At 43.2% G+C, this 23,013-nt stretch overlaps 1 protein-coding gene across 7 annotated transcripts in view; it reads right to left on the bottom strand.

The window, feature by feature from the left end:
• LOC135211092 (D-2-hydroxyglutarate dehydrogenase, mitochondrial-like) overlaps positions 1-23,013 on the bottom strand; it is a 166,977-nt gene that overhangs the window by 108,574 nt on the left and 35,390 nt on the right. For all 7 annotated transcript variants that reach the window (XM_064244170.1, XM_064244168.1, XM_064244166.1 and 4 more), the window contains one exon: positions 3,666-3,904. In XM_064244170.1, coding sequence (XP_064100240.1) covers positions 3,666-3,904 — 239 coding nt within the window. The remainder of the gene's footprint in view (positions 1-3,665; positions 3,905-23,013) is intronic.

The raw sequence follows: 23,013 nt of genomic DNA on the forward strand, positions 1-23,013 counted from the left end.
ACCTCAGCTACTTTAGTCCTAACACTAACACTTCTACTCTCTTTCATACACCTGTCTAACTCGTAATCCTCTACTATTTCTAAAATGTTGTTACAAGTTAACCTTTCATTCGTCCATCGCATTTTCTCCTTACGTTTCAGATTTATAAACTCATATACACTCTCTGGTACAGTCACCAACAACTTTCGCACTAAATCCTAACACTCATTTATTCCTTCGTCCCCAAACTTTTTCCTAGCTAATGTCTCTAACCTACAGACATACATTGACAATGACTCACCAACATTCATTCTTGCCTCTTCAAAATCTTGCTTTCTCCTATATCTAACGCTACCCTTTATCCTCTTTGCCTGTTCTACAATCCTAGCTTTTACACTCTCATACGGCACATTTCCTACACTCATCATTACCCCATACATACTCGACAAGAATCCCGTCAAAAAGCTACCTAACTCTCTTGCCCAAACTCTCTTGTTATCACCATACTTTGCCTCACAATACCTCTCATATTCCTCAAAAAAAGTCCCCTATGTCCCTACTACCATATTCCTCGTATTGTGCACATCGGGGTACCTCTCTCATATACACAGCCTATTGTACTTTCCGCTCACTCTCACTCTCACTTTCGCTAATTCCATTCTGACCCCTCTTTCCCTCTTCCGAATACAGCGAATCCACTTCCATACTCACATCCATACCCTTGACTACGCTCTCCTTACCCTTCTTCTTTCTACCTACCTGTTTCCACTCACCGCTATCCGAATCACTCTCAACCCTTTCCCCAATGTATTCTGTCCTAGTCTCATCCTGTTCATCACCCTTACTAACCTTCTTTCCCTTAGTCTTATTCTTTTCCTCAGCCACTTTCTTTTTCTTGTCCTCAGGTTTATCTTTATCCTGTGTCTTTCCCTTCTTTCCCTTACCGATTACAACCAAATAACCTTCGTCATTCGTACTCTCATCCACTCGCTCTTTCGCTTCCTTTACCACTCCTGGCCCCTCAAAAGACCCAGTAGGCCTACCTCCTACAGCTCCCTCTCTCATGAATCCCTTCATCATTTCCTGCATCATCTCTTGCACTGCATTCATCATTACCCCCAATTTTTCATCCATTTTCTCAACCATTCTCTCTTCCGCTCCTTTCACCTCTTCTTTCATTTCCACTTTCGCACTCCTTAGCATTTCTCTCATTTCCTCTAACTCCCTCTTCTGCTCCTCACACTCTACCCTCAACCTCTCATTCTCCACTTCCAACCTTCCCTTAGCTTCCCTCGCCAACCTCAGCTCCTCCTTCAGCCTCTCTATCTCCTTCAACCCTTCCATCCTCACTTTCTCCACCAATCAAACAACTCACTAGCCCAATTGCCCTGCAGCTGCCGCACCAAAAGTCCCTGTTTGGGCACCAAAAAATAATGTGGCGGGATCACAAGCTGAAAAACAAGCTGGCAAAATCCCCCCCACATTAACCTAATCACTCTAGCTGCCAAATCTACCCCAGTCACACTTTCCTCTACACACTACAGCATACAAGCAGGACAATTGACCTATAACACAAAACAAAAAACATAAAACAAAAAAACTCTCAAAACATATGTACTTACCAACACTCCAGATACTCCATGCTGTCTGCCATCGAGGTAGCAGTGATATCAACCACAACAAAGACCACAACCCAACAACAAAACAACACCCAAGGATTACAACCCAACAACTCAACAACACAACGACAACCAAGGAACACAACCACAACTCAACACAACAATCAAGGACCACAACAACAACCAAGGAACACAACCACAGCACAACAACAAAAAAATAATGCAATCACAACCCAAGACCACTGCACAACCAATCACCAACAACACAAAAAAGGCAACAACACAAAAGGCAACATACACACCCACTAACAACATCAAGGAATAATAACAACAACAACAACACTCAACCACAAAAATCACATACAACAAAAACTCAGGAACTAAAAAGCACAACAAATCCAACAATACAGGCACAACAACTCTTAAGCAACAACACCAAACTCACAACAAATCAATACAACAAATCAATAACACAAAACTCAACTGACTTTCAATTCCTCCAATAACTGCTGTCAACACTACTGTCACCAGTAACAATCAACAGCACCAGCAGACAGCCCAGAACCCACCAACAACCAATTCAGTCATTAACTATCCATACAGCAAATTATTACCCCCCCCTGCATCCCCTCTTCTTCTCTCCTCCCTCTCATCTCTCTCCCCTAATCTCTCTCTCCCTCACTCCCCTACCCCCCCGTACACTCCCCCCCTCCGCTCGCGCCTGCCCTCTCCCTTCCATCTCTTCCCTCCTCTCCCTCTCTCTCTCAATCCTCAATCCTCCCCCCCCTTCCCTCCGTCTCTCCCTCTCTCCCTCTCTCTCTCGTCTCTTCTCTCTCTCCTCTCAGTCCCTCATCCTCTCTCTCTCTCTCTCTCTCTTTCACAGACGTTGTCAAATGGAACTCCATAACTCCTCCATATCTTAAACTAAACTGGCGTACAACTAGGCTAGCCTAGGACGCCTAAACCACAATACTCGCACATAACGTAGAATGAAGCATATCACCGTACGCACGTAAGGGAACCAACTCGCTCCTGAGTGACTGATGATAACGAAAAAGACCCTATAATAGGCTAATAACCTAAGGATCAAACCGTAATAAACAAGGCTCTCAGTATTCGTCAGGAGTGAGACGGTAAAATATACGAAAACAGTAGCCTATACAGTGAAGTGCTAAATGGTGAACAAGATTACACAGCAAAATAAAATTCTGATATAATCATGCACACGGGCCAACCATGCATCCAAAATGGCGGATTCGGAAGAGCGTCATGCCCGGCTCCCATGAACAAGTCTTAAAATAAGGGCAAAATAATGGATGCATTGTTGCCCCATCATGTTCAAAAACAATAAATGGAATACTCAACTTAGATGAAGAAGCTTGGTCAAGGGAAGACATGATGCTTCGCAAAAACACTTGCTGGAGACAGCGAAAATGGTGCGCGTAGACACGAAGAGTGCTAATTCAGGAATGAGGGTTCTTGGTAGAGGTAGTAGTAGCGAGCGGACGGTAGACGTTGTAACGGCACCTCTCTAGAGGGGGATTTTGAGAGAGGAGACATCTAATTTTTTTGGCAAAGCATCTGTGATAGTGGTTTCCACTCACCCCTGTGCTATACCAACACCCTATGAGGGTGAGCGAGCTGGAGGTAGTAACTCTGGCATTCCATATGGCTTTTTTCTCTGGTATATTTAGCATTTATTTATACCTAGAAATGAGTGCTTTAGGGACATTTCACTGGCCGACACAGGTCGAGCCCAGAAATATGCAAAACTTGGGGAAAAATATTAATATAAATAAATTTTCAGCAAGAAGAATGAAGTCAATAATAAGATGTATTATTGCTTGAAGACCGAACCACAACTTGTTAGAGGAAGTTGGGGAAATGGGGCACAAAACACCAATTGAGGTGCAGTCCTAATTCCTTTCAAAATACACCACTAACAGATTTTACTTACTAACACATCATGGACCTGGTTTCCATGAAAGTCATCAGTTTTTTAAAACAATGAATTGAAAGACAAAAAGACAGCTGCACAAGCAAGATGGTAATTACTGTATCACTAACCTTGTGGACATACTGCAAGTGTTCGCTGATTGCAATAGCTCATAATTGCTGATACTTCTTCAGTGGTCTTTGGTTTAAGAAGTACTGATGAAGCACCTCGAACCATTCCTAGCCAGTCAGTATTATGACCTTCAAGATCAGATTCCCCAAGAATTACTCGGTGGCAATCAAGAAGATTTTGGAAGAAATCAATATCTTCTTGACAAACTTGACTAAATTTCCCTCTATCAACCTTATACCTAGAAGGGCATAATTACAAAATTTAGCATAACAATCACAAGCATCTGAAAGTATTAAACAGACAACAGAAAAAGAAAGAGAATTATAAAACTTACATGAAATTTCTAAATCAGTGATAAAGTTTATGTATGCTTGTTTTAGCCACCTGCAAAAACATATGGCTATATATATGGAAGAACTAATGCAGTACATCATACAGTTTAATAAACTGATAATGAATTTTGGTTCATGTTATAAGTCGGACACAGATGTTCTTGAACTTGAGTTTAATGCTACTGCCCCAGTACTGTAGTACACTGATATGGACCGTGAGAGGTCCGCTCCAAGTTCGATATGAAAATAAACAAAAAGAATTCAACACCAACAGTTGAAACTGGGGATACGAATATAGAAAGAAACACTAACAGAACAAAGGTTTATTTACAAGCTTACTAACAAAGATAAATGCAGAATGGTGTCTCCTATTTACATAAAAAAGGCAAAATCTTACAATGCGTGAACTAGGGGAACAGTGGGGTAATGAAAATACTTGCTGGCCAGTTTTGCAACTCGAAGCGATGGCTTCACAAAGGAGAACGGTGGAACTTTAGTTGTCTTTTTGACTCCGTACTGCAGAAAGCAATATCTAATCTTGATACTCGAAGGGCAGGAACTCCTCGAAACCTCTTGCAGAACGTTTCTTCTCTGAAGGTTTGCTCAACATCGAAATAACTCGGTCGTCCACTCCTGATGACGACATGACCAGAATTCGACCAAACTCTCGAGCGCCTTTTCCTCTCGGAACCTACTTCTGTTCCTTCTTCTCGTATCTCTCTCTGATGATCTCTGCTACTGATGATCTCACTGATGATCTGATCTGTGTCTTTTACTGATGATCTGCTCCCTCCTACTTCGTCAGTCATATTTATACGGCAACCTGGGGGTGTGGCCTACCAGCAAACGTCACAGGCTCCCGAGATTACAGAAACAATTTAGAAGGGTTTTGACGGAATATTGCATCATAATATGCTGCGTTCCTCACGACATGTTGGCGCCTGATGAGTTCCACAACACACCTGGCGATTCTAGAACAACCACGAGAACAGGCGCCTCCAACACACGCTTGAAAGCCACCGTGCTGCAGAACTTCTCAAAGATGCGTTTTCCATTCCTTTATCTTATAATTCATTGCAATGAGGCCATTACCATGACATACACCAAAAGCTGTGGTAAGTGTTTTTATATGGCATTTTCATGAACATCTGAATTTCAAACAATCTGAAATTATTGTATAATATATATAAAATATATATATATATCTATATATATATATATATATATATATATATATATATATATATTTATATATATTGCTACTTTCAAAATGCATATATCACCTCTTTGATTGAATAAAATGTTGTGTAGAATTTTGTGCAACATTTTTTCAGATTCCTAGATAGCTTAGAGATAGGATGTTTTAAAATGTGTGTTCAGATTTTGCATTACATGCTGTAAAAGAATATATATAATGTAGAATGTAGATAGAGAGAGATTTTCTTTGTCCATTCGAAACTACGATTGTTTTCCTATTATGTCAGCACTGTGAGATTAGAGGAACTCCGAGATTTCAGTTCGCTTTCCTAATCTGTCATCACTTTTGATAAGCGAGCTCGAGACTTCATTTGTGTTTTGAGAATCTGTCATCAAGTAAGATGGGGCTTCTGCTTCGATCGATCGAGTAGAGTACATGTCTTTTTTTAAACAGACTGGTCTCATACGTGTATGTCTTTGATCAAAGCCACGTGCAGATTACACATTTTGTATGTAAAGTTGCGTAAGAGTTTGAAGCTTCTAGAAAGAATTGTGCCAAAAACGTTTTGTGTCATCTCCCCTGTCCAGCTTCCGTAAGGAAGAGAATTTCATTACACCTTCGATAATCGAGGCATTCAGATTTCTCTCTCTCTCTCTCTCTCTCTCTCTCTCTCTCTCTCTCTCTCTCTCTCTCTCTCTCTCGACATCCTTGAGATTATATTAACGTAATGTAAATTGGTCATTCGTAACTTGAGAATTTCATTTCTGGGCTCAGTTCATGTCGCTTCATGAAATAACCCTTAAGTTCATTATTCTAGGTAAATGATACTAACATTACCAGAGAAAAAATAAATTCAGGAGGATGTCAGAATAACTGACTCGCTCACCCTAAATAAAAAGAGGGTGTCGGTATGGAGCTGGGGCGAGTGAGACCACTAACACGAACCTCTTGTCATTTAGAATTCTCCTTCATCAAAATCCCCCTCCTGAGAGAGCCGACACACTGTCGGAGTTAGCAAGCACTACTACTATTCTCCCCACCACGCCGACTGCAGCGCCTCTGGTGGCCATCCTTTTCGTTAGCGAACTTGGGTACACACGTGCTACTTTTGCTCTGTGCTTTTCGTGTGCTTTCTTTGTTAATAACTTTTACCATGGAATTAGCAGCTATCGCCACAGCTAAGTTGAGTACCCCGAAAGGTTTTACACTAGTTTTTTGTCAGCCGGGAACTATTTTTACCGCTTTTTAGGTCCGATAATAGTCACCTGGTCTGGCGCATGGCTGCCTTGCCGGCTCGCCTCATGTTCGGTTACATACTTCAGTCCCCCATACCGTGGTATCTATCCAGTGTATCTATTACCTTTTTATGTGGGTTTATCACGTGGTACACAAGTTCCCACACATTTTATTGCTTTACATCGTACTATTCGGAAATCCGTTGCCTGTGCCTTAGATTAGCGTTCGTGCATGCGTGTCCCTTGGTCTGGGTGCTTAGGCGTGTGAGTGATTACTATTTATTATGTCTCTCTCTAGTCCAGCCATCCTGGCCGTTGCCCTCCGTTTTACGTGTCGGCTGGGGCCAGCTCCTGAGCAGTTTGCTTGTTTTCCTTCGGGGAAATTAGCCTACTTCTCCTGGACGTCCCCTTTCTCTCTCACTCGTGATTTCCCTTTCTTTCTCTTTATTACGATGTATTTATCATTTTAGGGGTTGCATGTTAAGGGCGATCAGTTTGGCCTAGGCTAGTTTTGTTGCATTATCGCCTTGTGGTCCACTCACGCTCACGTGGTCAACTCAACCTCTCACTGTGGTCAGCTCAACCTAGGCTATGTTTTGTTGCATTATCGCCTCATGGTCCACCTGCGCTCACGTCGAGCCAATGATCGCCCTAGTCCCAGTCCCCTTCCCCTCCTCCCACGTGGAGGGGGGGTCAGTCCTCGCTCGCTCACGCTCGCTATAGCGACCATCCGAGCACCACTCCCCTCCTCCTCCCTTTTAGGGGGGCACGGGAGTTATGGACTTTAGGGAGTACTGCTGGACCGTCCATGTTCTCTGTGAGCTTCGGGGGAGTTCCGGTGTGATCGGGGGGGGTTGGCCACCCCCTCTGCCCGCATCAGTTCTTCTCCGGCGTTCTTTTTGCACGATTCCTCTTCCCCCCCTCTTACCTCTAATCATATATAGCTGACTCCGCCAGCTATTTAGGGGGAAGGGGGATCGGTCGGTCCTACATGCTTTCCCCATTGTGTATATGTAGTCCCCTTCGTCTTCTGACGGGGCGCCCGCTTGCTATCCGAGCGCCCCGGTGGTTGACGGAGGGGCTTTACGACAGAGCTCCACGCTCCAAACTATTATTTATTTTATAATTTTAATTTCTGGGTAATCCTCTCGTTCTCCGGCGTGTCGTACTCCTCCTTGAAACTCAACTATAGGTGTATGAAAGGTATCTGGTTTATCTAAATTCTCCTCTCCGGTGTACACCGGGAAAATTTCAACCAGTTTACCGGGTCCCATGGACTCTCCCACATGGATTACAGGGGAGGATTATGCCCAAAAATTTATGCTACTCCAGTATGCAGCGGAGCATCATAAGTGGTCCTGATAGTGTATAACGATGATACTTATGTATCTAAATTCTCCTCTCCGGCGTACACCGGGAAAATTTCAACCAGTTTACCGGGTCCCATGGACTCTCCCACACGGATTACAGGGGAGGATTATGCCCAAAAATTTATGCTACTCCGGTATGCAGCGGAGCATCATAAGTGGTCCTGATAGTGTATAACGATGATACTTATGTATCTATTCACTTACAGGCTACCAACTGTCAGGAGGCCGGGTGTAATGCCGTCCTCCAGGACCCCTGTGGGCACGAGGTCTGCCGCTCGCACGCTCCCTGTGCCGTCAGCCACAAGGACCTGATTGTGTGGCACCACGAAGCCTGCTCCATCTGCTACGAGCTGGTGGAACAGTTTTCGGACGGAGTAAGTATATACCGGCGTAGGTATATTCTTTTCTGGTATATACTATCACATGAATTTGTTTAATACTGCTATATAGTTCTAACAGTTCTCAAATGTTAATGATTCGTCCTCGGGGCTTCGTTGTAAGGACTACAATGACCCTCTTTTTCAGGCTGCCGCCATTAAGGACGCCACGTCGGCTACCCTGAAAGCCTGGGTAGGTGGCTTCGGCAAAAACGCGCCGAAGGGGCAGCCATATATCCTAGATAAGAGTATGGCTGTTAGGATCTTCCCAGGCGGTAAGTCGACTGGGTATGTCGACCCCGCTGCGGCAGCTCCAACGATCGCCGCCATTCAACAACAAGTGGAGCAGGACCTGATGGAAGGGGGAGCCCAGGACATCTCGGCAGACGTCGCGACGCTGGACCTTAATGTAGAGCCAATGACAGTAGGTGGAAGTGAGTTGTTGGTTGAGGTGGGTTTGTTGGGCGCCCAAGGGCTTCCCTTGGACGTTTCTGGATCTTCTTCCCCTATCCCTTCCTCTGCTTCTTTCCAAGGCTTTACGGAATCAGAGATTCCAGCTAAGGCGCCTACTGCCTCAGTAGTCCCCAAGGTGAAGGGGCAAAGAGAGCAGAAGACCCTGGAGAGGACGTCGTCTATGAAGACGTCGTCTTCTTCCTCTTCTCATAAGTCTCCGGCTCACCATCCCGGAGCAGGAAGAGCGAAGACCTCTTCTTCTTCTTCTTCGCATTCGAAAGGGTCGAAAGGTAAGTCCTCTAAAGAGAAGGTCCGCACTCCCGCCGAGCCAGTACCTTCCTCTTCTACCGGAGCTCCTCCGGTGACCCCTGTCGAGGCCAGTCCTGTTGGTCCCTTCGATCCTGTCACTTTCACGGCAGGGGTCATGCAACAGGTGGGGGACATGGTCGGTTCAATGATGAATACTAGATTCGATCAAATGATCGCCCAGATCTCCACCTCGTTGACTCAGTCCGGTCAGTCGATTCAGAATATTTCTGATCGTCTGACGGACCAGGAGAATCGGCTGGCAGGGCTGAGCCAAGCTCCTCCAGCTGTTCTCCCTGTAGCAGGCGCCGGAGTTGCCTCATTGCCTGTCTACAACACCCTTCCCGCCTTCACTATGAGCAATCCTTGGAGGGAAGCAGCCTTTGCTCCCTTCAAGGATGGAATGATCTCCATCCCGGACTATGGAACTCGTCGTATCGAGGACTTCGAGTTCCATCCCGCCGGCCTGCTACCACCTTTAATGGGATATGCTAGGCTAACGGAGGCAGCTCTGAACAGGGAAGACAAGATCCCTAAGGAGACTGTCTTATACAGTCACGAGCAAGCTCAGAGGGCATGGGTACGATGCCTGGAAGACTGGGATTGTACCAATACCAGGCTCCAGGCATTTAAGAGTCCTTTCACTATCTTTGCTACGGAGGAGGCACCACTCCCCTTCACAACGAAGATAGCTGAGGTAACCATCCAGGCTGCCATGAAGGATGAGCCTCTCCCTCAGCTTATGGAATCAGACCCGACGTCCCCACTCTTCCCAGCCTTTGGGGAACTTTGGGAAGACCTTCCAGCAACTTTCACGGTAGGAAAACTCAAGCCGGACTGTGCCATTGATCAGTTTGGGGAGAGACTTCCTAGGCTGCCGGATAACCTTATCCAAGCCGAATTTTAGGCAAGGACTAGGTTAGGAAGGATTATGAATGCTTTGGTGATGACAGAGGTTGCCGCCTAGACTTACGGTTCAGAGCCTCTGTTCAAGCTCCTGGCAAAGGCACAAACACAGACTGTACAGTCGGACCTGTACGAGTTTGTGGTAGCGAGACGGAACTGCAGGAAACATGTCCTGCAGGAAGCTACAATTCGGCACGAGCCGAACAAGCTGCTATCTTCTACCATCTGGGGGGCTGACCTCTTCCCAGAAGCAGCTGTAAATGAAGTGCAGCATGAGGCGACCAGGCTTAACCAAAGCCTCAGGGCTCGCTGGGGTCTTTCCAGCAAGAGGAAACCTGAGAATCCTCCTGCTGGCGCCAAAAAGCTGAAAAAGACCAGGAAGTTCCCGTCCTTCCAAAAAAAGCAGCAGCAACATTTTGTACAGGCAGTCCTGGTTTCTCAACCCGTGCAACCGGCAGCTGCCAAAGGTCAGAATCAGCCCATCCTCCTGTTGACTCCCCAAAGCCAGCCCTCGACCTCCTACGCTGTTTCCCCAGCTTTCAATCCTGTGTTTGAAAGCCAGGCATTCCAAACCATCAATAGGTTTGGAAGGGGAAGCAGGGCTAGGGGTGCATTTCGTCAGAGGGGTGGCAGAAGGGCAACCAACAGGGGGAAACACTTCCGTGGAGGGCGTGCTCCCACGCCCTCCACAACAACAGTGAGATCTCTCAGGTAGGAGGGAGGCTGTTCCTCTTCCGTCACAGGTGGGGATTCAGCAATTGGGCACAGAGCATTGTGTCCAAAGGGCTGGGGTGGAGTTGGATCAAAGGTCCCCCTCCATCCAAATCATTCCTTCAACTACCAACAAAGGAATTGACAGAGTATGCGCGAGAGCTCCTTCAGAAAGGGGTAGTGTCAAGAGCCAAACATTTAAAGTTTCAAGGACACTTATTCAGCGTGCCAAAGAAAGGCTCATCAAAAAGAAGAATAATCTTAGACTTGTCACGTCTAAACTTATTCATTCGTTGTGACAAGTTCACGGACCTTACTTCCCCGTGGGGCTGTCACCACGTCTATCGATCTTACAGACTCATACTATCATATCCCAGTCGCGAGACACTTCCGCCCATATCTAGGCTTCAGGTTGGGAGACCAGGCATTCTCTTTCAAAGTGATGCCCTTCGGGCTGAACGTAGCCCCCAGGGTATTCACGAAAATAGTGGAAGCAGTAGTACAACAACTGAGATCACAAGGGATAATGGTAGTAGTGTACCTCGACGATTGGCTGATTTGGGCAACAACCGTCGAGGAATGCCTCAGAGCCACGGACAAAGTAATCCAATTTCTGGAACATCTAGGGTTCCAAATAAACAAGACAAAGTCCAGGCTCACACCGGAGTCACGTTTTCAGTGGCTCGGCATTCATTGGGACCTGAACTCCCACACTCTGTCAATTCCATTGGTCAAAAGGAAAGAAATAGCCAAGTCAGTAAGGCAATTCCTCAAGTGCAAACGAACGTCAAGGAGAAACCAGGAAAGGATCCTAGGTTCACTCCAGTTTGCGTCAGTAACAGACGTTCTGTTGAAAGCGAAACTGAAAGATATAAATCGAGTTTGGCACTCAAGAGCAAATGTCAAATCTCAAGACAAGTTGTCAGTAATCCTGCAGATTCTTCGCAAACGTCTCCACACCTGTCCAAATCAGTTCCTCTCCAGTTCCCCCCTCAGGCTTTGGTTATCCACACAGACGCCTCTCTAAACGGGTGGGGAGGATATTCTCAATTCAAGAAGGTTCAAGGGACTTGGTCATCTCAGTTCCGCCAGCTTCACATAAATGTATTGGAAGCAATGGCAGTATTCCTCACTCTGAAGAGGCTTCTACCAGCAAAGAACTCTCATATAAAGCTGGTTTTGGACAGCGCAGTAGTAGTACACTGCATCAACAGGGGAGGATCCAAATCAAAACATTTGAACCATGTCATGATAGCCATTTTCTCCCTAGCAACCAAGTACAAATGGCATCTATCCTCCACCCATCTAGCGGGAGTAAGGAACGTGATAGCGGACGCTCTGTCTCGGTCAGTTCCTCTAGAATCAGAGTGGTCCCTGGACAAGAACTCATTCCAGTGGATACGCCGGAGTGTTCCAGGTCTCCAAGTAGATCTATTCGCATCTCAAGCGAACCACAAGCTCCCTTGCTATGTGGCCCCCAACCTGGACCCTCTGGCCTATGCCATAGACGACATGTCCATAGATTGGAATCAGTGGGAGAAGATATACATCTTTCCTCCAGTGAATCTTCTATTGAAAGTCCTGAACAAACTCAGGACATTCAAGGGACAAGTAGCTCTAGTAGCCCCGGATTGGCCCAAGAGCAACTGGTATCCTCTGCTTCTGGAATTGGGTCTCCGACCTCGACGGATCCCCAATCCCAAACTATCTCAGTCAGTACACATGAGGACTGTGTTTGCTTCCTCAGGAATTCTCAAAACCCTAACTTTATGGACTTCATGAAGTTTGCGGCTAAAAGAGATGCAAATATTGATCCCCAGAATATTCTTTTCTTAGAATCAGATAAGAGGGAACCTCTATATATGGAGGTATAGGGCGAAAAATGCAAAGTCATGAAAAAATTCATGGAGCTTCATATGGCAATTGAGAATATGTATACGAAATATTTCGTCAAAATTCCTCTTACTTTCGTAGTTACAGGGTAATTAGTTAACGTAACTCAATAAGCCTAAAACATTGATCCGTACAAGAAAATGCAATATTTCTTCTATTATCGTAAATTTTGATAATTATTGTCAAAGAAATTGGGAGAAATGGCATCTGTAGACATTCCCCGAGTCGAGAAGGAGACTTCTGGCTCAAGCTACCAAGTCCAGTCCTGACTTAGTGCGATCACAGACGTCAAATAGTCTACACGCTCCATTTCCCGTCTGACATTCGCCTGCTTTCACGTATGTTTATGTATGTTTCGGGAAGAATTTCATCATGCCAATGAGGAAAAGACAAGGGAAACATCTCGCTAACATACAGACGAAGAAAAATCGCTCAAGTATTATTACAGAATATCATAATATATGCGTAGTTAGTGAAGAGAGAGGGGAGGGTTGCTTAGTAACGCCCCCGTCTTGCTTGACAGCACACGTCACACTGTGCCTAAGGCTACGATCTTTGAGCAAAGAGATCTTCATTTATGATAAATAACAAAGTTTTGGTTTTTTAATACCCAAAATGGAATATGAAATTCATAATAATCATGATTTATTAAATTGTCTTTGTAAAAAAAGTGTACGCCTTCGAGTTTCACCTCTTGACATTCTCTTGCGATTACGTTTGTTTATCTTTGTTTCGGGCAAGAATTTCATCATGCCAAAGAGGAAAATACAAGGAAAACATCTCGCTAACACACAGAAGAAGAAAATTCGCTGTAATAAGCAGAGTTAGTGAAGGGGAGAGAGAGAATTGCGTAGGAAAGAGTGCCCCATCTTGCCTCAAGCAGTGTCCCAGGCTGCGATATATGAGCAAAGGGATCATCATTTATGATTAAATTATGATAAATAAAATAGTTTTGGTTTATTAATACACAAAAAACAAATATACATTCATAATAATCATTATTTATTAATATTGTCTTTATAGAAATACGAAGGAAAACTTTGAACGCCCATATCTCAAAACTATACTTATTGACCTTCAAAATCTATCTTCTCACTTAGTTTTAAAGCTATAACATTGGAATTTGGTATATAACTCAGAAAGACATTATAGAACAATCAAATAGAGCCCTTTTTTCCAATTTTTGTTTCGTATTTTTTTTATAAATTTTTTTCTCCTGATTTATAGGGTTTATTTTTTGACCATATTGAAAAATTCATATCTGGCAAAAAAATGACTTTTAGAAAAAAAAAACTCCATTCGATTGGAGGTCTACATCAGGTCTATATATGGTAGTAATCCCAGGTCTTAATATTAAATATCAAGGGAGGAGATAGAATTTGAAAAATGGTTATTTTCGGGATAAATCGCCCTGGCGTCACAAAACCGAAGGTCAGAGGCGAAAATCATATGCGGTTTGGAGATGTCCCAAGTCACCTTATTAAGTGGTATGAATATCAAAGTCCTGTCCTTAAAAAAGGGCATTAGCCGGCCGGCCCCCTTAAGAAGTTAGCAAATTTCCTGAAGGAAACAAACACCAGAACCATGACAGTCAATCTGGCTATATCCTTTTTCAGGTCTTTATTCGAAAAAGGATTAGCAGCTAGTACTATTACCACTAATAAGTCAGCTTTAAAGAAAATCTTTCAGTTTGGCTTTAAAATAGACTTAACAGACTCCTACTTTACGTCTATTCCTAAAGCCTGTGCTAGGCTCAGACCTTCTGAAAGGCCTAGTTCAGTTTCATGGTTCTTGAATGACGTTCTCAAACTGGCTTCAGACACTGACAACGTTTCTTGTACCTATATAATGCTACTGAGGAAAACTCTATTCTTACTAAGTTTGGCCTCAGGAGCCAGAATATCTGAACTGTCGGACCTTTCCAGAGATGCTGGACATGTAGAATTCCTCCCCTCAGGAGAAGTCTTACTATCTCCAGATCGTAGTTTTTTGGCAAAGAATGAGGACCCCTTCATGAGGTGGGCTCCTTGGAAGGTCCTCCCTCTTCCACAAGACCCTTCTCTTTGTCCGGTGACGACCTTATGAGCCTTTCTGTCCAGGACATCCTCTAGATCCTCAGGCCCCCTCTTCATGAGGGAAAAAGGTGGTACTATTTCAATAAAGGGAATTAGGCAATAAATCCTTTACTTTATTAAACAAGCAAATCCTGACTCATTGCCCAAAGCCCATGACATCAGGGCAGTAGCCACCTCCATTAATTATTTCCAGTATATGAACTTTGATGACTTAAAGAAATATACAGGCTGGAAATCGCCGACAGTTTTTAAACGTCATTATTTAAAGTCCTTGGAATCTTTAAAATTTCCGGCAGTAGCAGCGGGAAACATAGTTTCCCCTGACACTGCTCAGTAGTCGTAGTCGAAGATCCATATCTCCTTTCTACCTGCCTCAACTAACAATGCACCTAACCTTACCATCATGCTCATTGGGTCCTTCAGCCTTAGCTGCTTAAAAGGCTACATATAGTGGTGTGTACCTTATTTTTTTGCTAGGGGCACCCACAACTATAAATGTATATATGGAATTATTATAACTAATCGGTGTTGCTCCCCTTATTTTTATGCTAGGGAAGCACACCAACATATAATTGAGATGCTGTTTGTGATTTAAATGTATAAGTTTCAGTGAGTGTTCTCCCTTTATGTACTTTATTATTGAACCTCACTTGTATTAAATAAGTTATCATAAGTTATTTTAAGTATAATTTTAAGGTTAACTGTATATATAATTGGTTTCATTAGTTTAAGTTAACTTTATTTTATGATAACTTGTAAGCTCTCAATCAGATTATATTTATTCTTTTTTACTTCTTTTGTTTTATTGAGACCTTTCTCTTTTTTTACTTTTCCAATCTTGTGCTAATTCTCTGGTACTATTTCACGAAGCGACACGAACTGAGCCCAGAAAAGGGATTTTGACGAAGGAAAAATCTATTTCTGGGCAAGGGTTCGTGTTGCCCAGTGAAATCCCCCCCTGTCCCCCACCCTGCAGCCCAAGATTGGCATCTAACTACAAGGATGGCCACCAGAGGCACTGCAGTCGGAGTGTGGTGGGGAGAATAGTAATAGTGGTTGCTAACTCTGACTGTGTGTCAGCTCTCTCAGGAGGGGGATTTTGATGAAGGAGAATTCTAAATGACAAGAGGTTCATGGTAGTGGTCTCACTCGCCCCAGCTCCATACCGACACCCTCTTTTTATTTAGGGTGAGCAAGTCAGTTATTCTGACATCCTCCTGAATTTATTTTTTCTCTGGTAATGTTAGTATCATTTACCTAGAAATAATGAACTTAAGGATTATTTCACTGGGCGACAAGAACCCTTGCCCAGAAATAGATTTTTCCTTCGTCAAAATCCCTTCTTTGATATTTCTTAGAGTTTATTTAGTATTATTTAGTGTTTTTGTGGAATCTGAACAAACGTTGTTGTAACGGCGCATAGTTTTTTGTGAAAGTGTAAAACAAGACTGCAGCATAGAAAGAAGTTGGTATACCAAGGTGAAGTGTGTTATATTTTTATTAGTTGCAAATAATATCTAAAAACTAATAACGGATAGGAACAGTGGTTAACTAATAACAGATGGTTACGGAGGTTTGGTAAAAACTAATGGTTACAATGTTTTGAGTGAAAAGATTTACATTTTTACATACTGCAAATTTTTGTGTTTTGTGTTTGTTTCATTTTTTTGTGAATTTGTTCATTTTCTTGTTGAAGTGTACCTTTTTATTTTGATACTGTCCACATTTTTCTGTATTTTCATTTACATTCACAATTTAATTGACTTAGTTATTTTCATAAATTAGTCGTTGCACATTTAATTAAATTTAACACTTGTGAATTAATTTCCGTTTACTTAGAATTCTTTTCAAGTTTTATTGTAGTTTAGCACTTGTGAATTAATTTCCAAATTTCAATTATTGCCTAACACTTTTGAATTTTGATTGAATTAATTTTCTTGAATCTTGTGATAAATTAATTTTGATTTAATTTTACTTAATTGATTCAAGAATTAATTAAACTTTACTTTGTTTTCAAGTAACAGTAATTTTCCCTGATATTGTGAATTTCACTTATAAATTTTGAGTTTAATAATAAATATTTGTATTTAAAATTTTTATAAAAAGTTTTCTTTATTTTTATACCAGTATATAATTATATTGATGTTAGGTAGAAACATAGAGGGGTGATTAATCTGTTTTCCTTCATTTACTTGAAGTGACTTAGAACCAGGGAAGTACTTAGATTTCTGAAATCAGGGAAATACTCAGACTTTTAAAGTTGTTGATGGATTGATGCCCTTTGATTAATTTAATGACTTACAAGATTACCTCACACCTGTTTTGTTGAACTTAGCCTGATTTTCTGCAATACCGGTAAGTTGTTAAGGGATCACTGTTGCCTTTAGAGTATTCAGTCGTTTAGTACCTGTTATGAGGGTTCAGGTGTCTGGCTTTTGGTGAGGTAATAATTGATGAATGGTAACCAGATACTTGGCACTTTGTAACAATATATATATATATATATATATATATATATCTATATATATAGTATATATATATATATATATATATATATATATATAATATATAATATACAGGTAGTCCCCAGGTTACGATGGGGGTTCCGTTCTTGAGAGGTGTCGTAAGCCGAAAATCATCGTAAGCCAGAACATTATATAAAATCCTAAGGAAACCTTACTTTTAATGCTTTTGGTGCATTGAAAACTATGTAAAATGCATTCTTATTGTATTTTTCATAAAAAAACCCTTCAAATATTGATTATTTTGCATTTTTGGTGTCATATTTCATCTGCCAGATGAGTGTTGTAGGCGTCGTAACCCTGGAAATAATGTCTGATGAATATAATTGAGAAGCGCCTTAACCTCTGAACGTCATAGCCCGAACCCGTCGTAACCCGGGGCAGTGACCGGTATATATATATATATATATATATATATATATATATATATATAGATATATATATATATATATATATATATATATATATATACACCAATCATAAGAGGAGAATAAAATCTACTCATGTCACGTAGCATAAGATTTTTATGCTGAGTGATATATGTACAAACCTTGTTTTACAACAGACCAATACACTGTTTGACCTACAAAATCAAACTGTATGAATTAAGCAGTGGGAAGGTGGATTTTAAAACCCTTTACATTATCCCTTAAAGAATAGCTTTGTTTTTGTTCCATTGGAACTGACACATTTTGCAAATTCCATTATTTTTCCTGAGTTCATTTCCTTGCATGTCTCGTAAGGGGTCAATACCACAAACCTCTTTACAATTTAAAGCCTATGCACTCATTAGCACACTTTCATTCTTACCATTACTTAAAATCTCTTTTTTAACTTTTATTAGACTTTTGCAGTTTCCCACACACATTTACTGTACTTAATTATTATGTAACTGCTGCAAGAACATCAGTACCAGCCAGTGTGCGTATTACCCCATGTTTTCGAACACCTACTGATCAATTTGTGCAATAGTTGGTTTTGTCTGTGCTCAAGTCCCTAATGCCTGTACTTTGATTACAACCTTGCCACATATACTGTATATACGTACAGTGTTCCACCCGTATTTGCGGGGAATGTGCACCAGATTACCCCGCAAATAGCTAGAATCCACAAATAGTTGAAACCCTTTAAAAATGCTTAAAACTGCTTATTTTGGTAGTTAAAACTCAAGAAAAACCCTCTAAAAATGTTTATACGGGCAGCCCCTGGATGACGGCAGAGGTTCCGTTCTTGGGGGCCCAACACTAAGCGAAATTCACCTCTAGCCGAAATTCAAAAGTCTACAGGCGTCACAATCCACCTTATGGTGCCCTAGACTTGTTAACGACGCCTTAGACATTGTCACGGTCAGATATTTTGCCCTAATATGTAATAACTCTTTAATGAAAATGTGGAAGTTCATTTGCCTAATCATTTACTATGGTCTGCCTAGTAGTAATACAAATTTTTAATGTCAGATTCAATGAACTTACTGGTAAATCTTGGCCTAGTATTGAGAGAGGAGAGAGAGAGGAGAGAGAGAGCCGAAGCGAGACGAGAGAGAGAGAGAGAGAGAGAGACCTTTTTTAGACTGCTAACGTTTCCTCTATCTCTTTATTTATCATCGTGGCGTGGGGTGTAGTGGTAGTAGTTGCCGCCTCGACCTATGGGTCGGCTCTCTCAGTTGGGGATTTTGGTGTGGAAGAATTCTAAATGGCAAGAAGTTCGTGGTAGTGGTCTCACTCGCCCCAGTTACCATACCGACACCCTTCTTTTATTTTGGGTGAGCGAGTCAGTTATACTGACATCTTTTTGTTTAATTTGTTTAATTTTCTCTGGTATTTGTTAGCTCATTTACCTTAGAAATAATGAACTAAAGGATTATTTCACGCAGCGACACGAACTGAGCCCAGAAATGCAATTATTCAAATTTGGTATTTATGGAAAGAGCAGAAAGAGATGAATGTATTCATTATGGTACAGATATAAGTAGCAAAATGTTAAGCGCACTCAGATCTTTAACTCTAATTTTCTCAAAACAAGGATTTAGGAGTCATGCAATGCACTCTGCATTCTAATGGAACTCTCCTTTTAAGATGAAGCAGTTGCTGCTGGAGGTGCTTGTTCAGCAACTGCCTTGTCCTCCATTTCATCTAACTATGAACGGATTAATTTCGTATCTCGAGGTACTACTGTACTATGTTACTGCAGTTTGCAAATATGCTACTTTTTGGAACTAGCAATGTATTACTCATGGGAGGACAAGGCAGTGATAAATCTCATGTCTAAGGGGGGGGGTGCAGAGAAGTCAGCCTTATCAGTAGTATGACGATCACCTACTGGTGATCTAGCCCTCCGCTCTCCTCTGAGAAGGAGGTGTTAGCAAGAGATGTACGTCTCTTCACACATGAGGTCTTAAGACTTTCCCTTCCTCCACCTATAAGGTGGAAAGAGCCCCAAGATGATGAAGTAGACAAAGATTATGACAACAATAAAAGAGAAAAAGATGAAGAAAGCTGAGCATGCTTCTTCTCTTGCCTCTCATGAGTTCTACTTCCCTTATGCACTGAAGGGTTGGTTGACGCAGGAACTGAAGGTTCCCCTCCTTTACAGCAGACAAAGAAGTTGAGGTACCTGTGGACAAAGCAGCACACATGACAGCAACTGAAACCGTAGGTGAAAAAGGGTAGCACGTCTAGTCCTCCCCCTTCTCTGAGTTATAGAGTAAGGCTGTGAAAGGACTACCAGGAATATTCAATGTAAGCCACATCTTGCTCAGGTACTCTAATGATGATGTCTTACAGGTACCTGGTACCATCATAGTTAGATGAAATGGAGGACAAGGCAGTTGCTGAACAAGCACCTCCAGCAGCAACTGCTTCATCTTAAAAGGAGAGTTCCATTAGAATGCAGAGTGCATTGCATGACTCCTAAATCCTTGTTTTGAGAAAATTAGAGTTAAAGATCTGAGTGCACTTAACATTTTGCTACTTATATCTGCACCATAATGAATACATTCATCTCTTTCTGCTCTTTCCATAAATACCAAATTTGAATAATTGCATTTCTGGGCTCAGTTCGTGTCGATGCATGAAATAATCCTTTAGTTCATTATTTCTAAGGTAAATGAGCTAACAAATACCAGAGAAAATTAAACAAAAAGATGTCAGTATAACTGACTCGCTCACCCAAAATAAAAGAAGGGTGTCGGTATGGTAACTGGGGCGAGTGAGACCACTACCACGAACTTCTTGCCATTTAGAATTCTCCCACACCAAAATCCCCAACTGAGAGAGCCGACCCATAGGTCGAGGCGGCAACTACTACCACTACACCCCACGCCACGCCGACTGCCGCGCCTCTGGTGGCCATCCTTTCAGTTAGCGGACTAGAAGCCACACGTGTTTTGCTTTTGCTCTGTGCTTTTTTGGATTTTATCTCTTTATTCGTAGAGATGGAATGTGCAGCTATTGCAGCAGCTAAGTTAAGTGCCCTGAAAAGGTTTGGGTTTAGTTTTTTCCAGCTGTGAACTTGTTTTACCGTTTTTTAGGTGCGAATACAGGTTCCCGGTCTGGCGCATGGCGTTCCCTCGCCTCGTGTTCGAGGTCTCCCATACCTTGTAACCTTCCCTTTCACTTATTCACGTGTTACTCTAGTCCTTTTTTACTTAATTATATTATTGTTTTTACTATTTACATCGTGGAGGGGATTTTCCCTACCCCTGGTGTTAGATCATGCATGCATGTCTCTCTACCTAGCGTAGGCATCTGAGTGTTTTCCTTTGTCCAGACCCTGGCCATTGCTCTCCTTACCGGCTTAGGCTAGCTCTCAGTGGTAGACTTTCTTTCGAGTCAGTCGTTCACTCCTGGACTTCCTTTCTCTTTCACTCATTGTTTTTTCCCCTATTTTTATTATTATTACCGTTATTATTTTTCAATGTAATAGTTCTTACTTGATTTGGTTAGCTTAGGGCATCCAGCTTCATTAGCCTGGGTCTCTAGTGGTCCTGTTACTTGGTCCACTATAGCTTCTGTTATTAGCAGTTTTGTTGCATCATCTCTTTATCAGTTTTGTTGCATCCTTATACAGTTTTGCTGCACCATCCTGGTCAGTTTGGTTGCATGAGACCCTTACGTTTTTCCGACCTGGTCGGTTGTTTTGTGTTATCGTACCTTGGTCCACTCTCGATAGAGGTACTGCTGGACGCCCGTCCCCAGTCGCTTCCCCCCCCCTTCTTCTCTCGCCATAGAGTAGAAGGGAGGGAGGATCTGTCCTTGCTCACTCCACCCGGGCCCGGCTCCCTCTCTCCCCACGCGGAGGGAGTAGGGGAGCCTGGACAGACCATTAGGCTGGGAGTGACCTTGTTCTCCCTTGCGCTCAGGGGGGCTCCGGTGTGGCGGGGGTTGGGGGGTTGGCCTCCGCCCTCTCCGGTTGCGCCGGCGCTCCCCGGAGTACACGGGATCTGATTTCTTCCCTCCTTGTTTTACACCCCCCATGGCGGACTGACCTCTGGTTCTTCTACCCCGCCGTCCCATCGGTTATGGGGAGGGTGGTAGGCTCCGCCAACCACCGGAGCGGATATGATTTCAGTAGGTCCTTTAGCCATCCGTTGTTCCATCGTCTCCGGCGTTTACCCGTAGGGGCACTCTTACGGTAGCATTGGACAGCTCCGCGCTTCGGAGTCGTTCTCCGATATATTCATTCTCGCTATGCTTAAGTTTAGTTTAAGTGATTTAGCTTAAGCTTGGGTTCCCTCCCCTGTCCTCCGTTGGAAATTTCTTTATAGTTATATGTTATATACCTATTTATATATTTACCTCTGGTTTATGAAATTTCCTCCTCCGGTGTACACCGGAGTCATTGTGTCACCTGTTTAACCCCAAAAGGTTCTCAGGGGAGGGATTATGCCCGATCTTTCATCAAACTCCGGCATGCGGCGGAGTACTAGAGTAGTCTTGTGAGTGTAATCTTGATACTCATGTATCTTTCCACTTACAGGCTACCAACTGCCAGCATCCCGGCTGTAACGCCGTACTGCAGGACCCCTGCGGGCACGAGGTCTGCAGGACCCATGCTCCCTGCTCCACCAGCCATGGTAATCTGCAGGTCTGGTTTCACGAAGCTTGCTCCATCTGTTATGAGCTTGTGACCCAGTTTTTGGAAGGTGTAAGTACTTTTTGTCATCAGCACGTTCATGCAATATGAGTTCTGATATATTGTTAAGCTTAAGCTCATCTTAGTCTAGTGGTTAAGGTTCACCTTTAGACTTAAGTGTTAATAATAGCCCTCTCTTTCAGGCTGCCGCAGTCAAGGAGGCAGCTCTCGCGACCCTGAAAGCCTGGGTCGGCGGATTCGGGAAAAACGCCGCTAAAGGACAGCCCTACATCTTAGAGAAGAGGATGGCTGTTCTGTTGTTCCCCGGAGGCAAGTCGACGGGCTACGTCGACCCTGCTGCGGCGGCTCGACGATCGCTTCGATCCAGCAACAGGTGGAGCAATGCCTTAAGGAAGGACCAGGCCAGGACATCGCGGCGGAGGTCGCCACTCTGGATATAAATGTAGAGCCTATGGCGGTAGGTGCAGAGGATTTGTTGGTTGAGGTAGGTACGTTGGACACTCAAGGGCTTCCCTTGGGTGCCTCTGGATCTTTATCTCCTGTCCCTTCTTCTTGACTTTCCCTTTCCAGGGCTTTAACCGGGCCCGCTGAAAGCTTCCCCGTATCGTGCACCCGCTGCTTCTGTGGTCCCCAAGGTGAAGGGTCACAGAGAGCAGAAAACCCTTAAGACGTCGTCCAAAAAGACTTCTTCGTCTTCTTCGTCTCATAAGTCTCCGGCTTCTTACCCCGGTGCAGAGAAAGTGAAAGCTTCTTCTTCTTCAGCTTCACTTCCAAAAGGGTCGAGGAGCAAGTCCTCCAGGGAGAGATCCCGCACTCCGGCGGAGTCAGTGGTTTCCCCTTCTTCTACTGCAGTCCTCTCGGGGACATCGTCAGGT

Source organism: Macrobrachium nipponense, chromosome 4 (assembly GCF_015104395.2).
Source record: "Macrobrachium nipponense isolate FS-2020 chromosome 4, ASM1510439v2, whole genome shotgun sequence".
NCBI classification, from domain to species: domain Eukaryota; kingdom Metazoa; phylum Arthropoda; class Malacostraca; order Decapoda; family Palaemonidae; genus Macrobrachium; species Macrobrachium nipponense.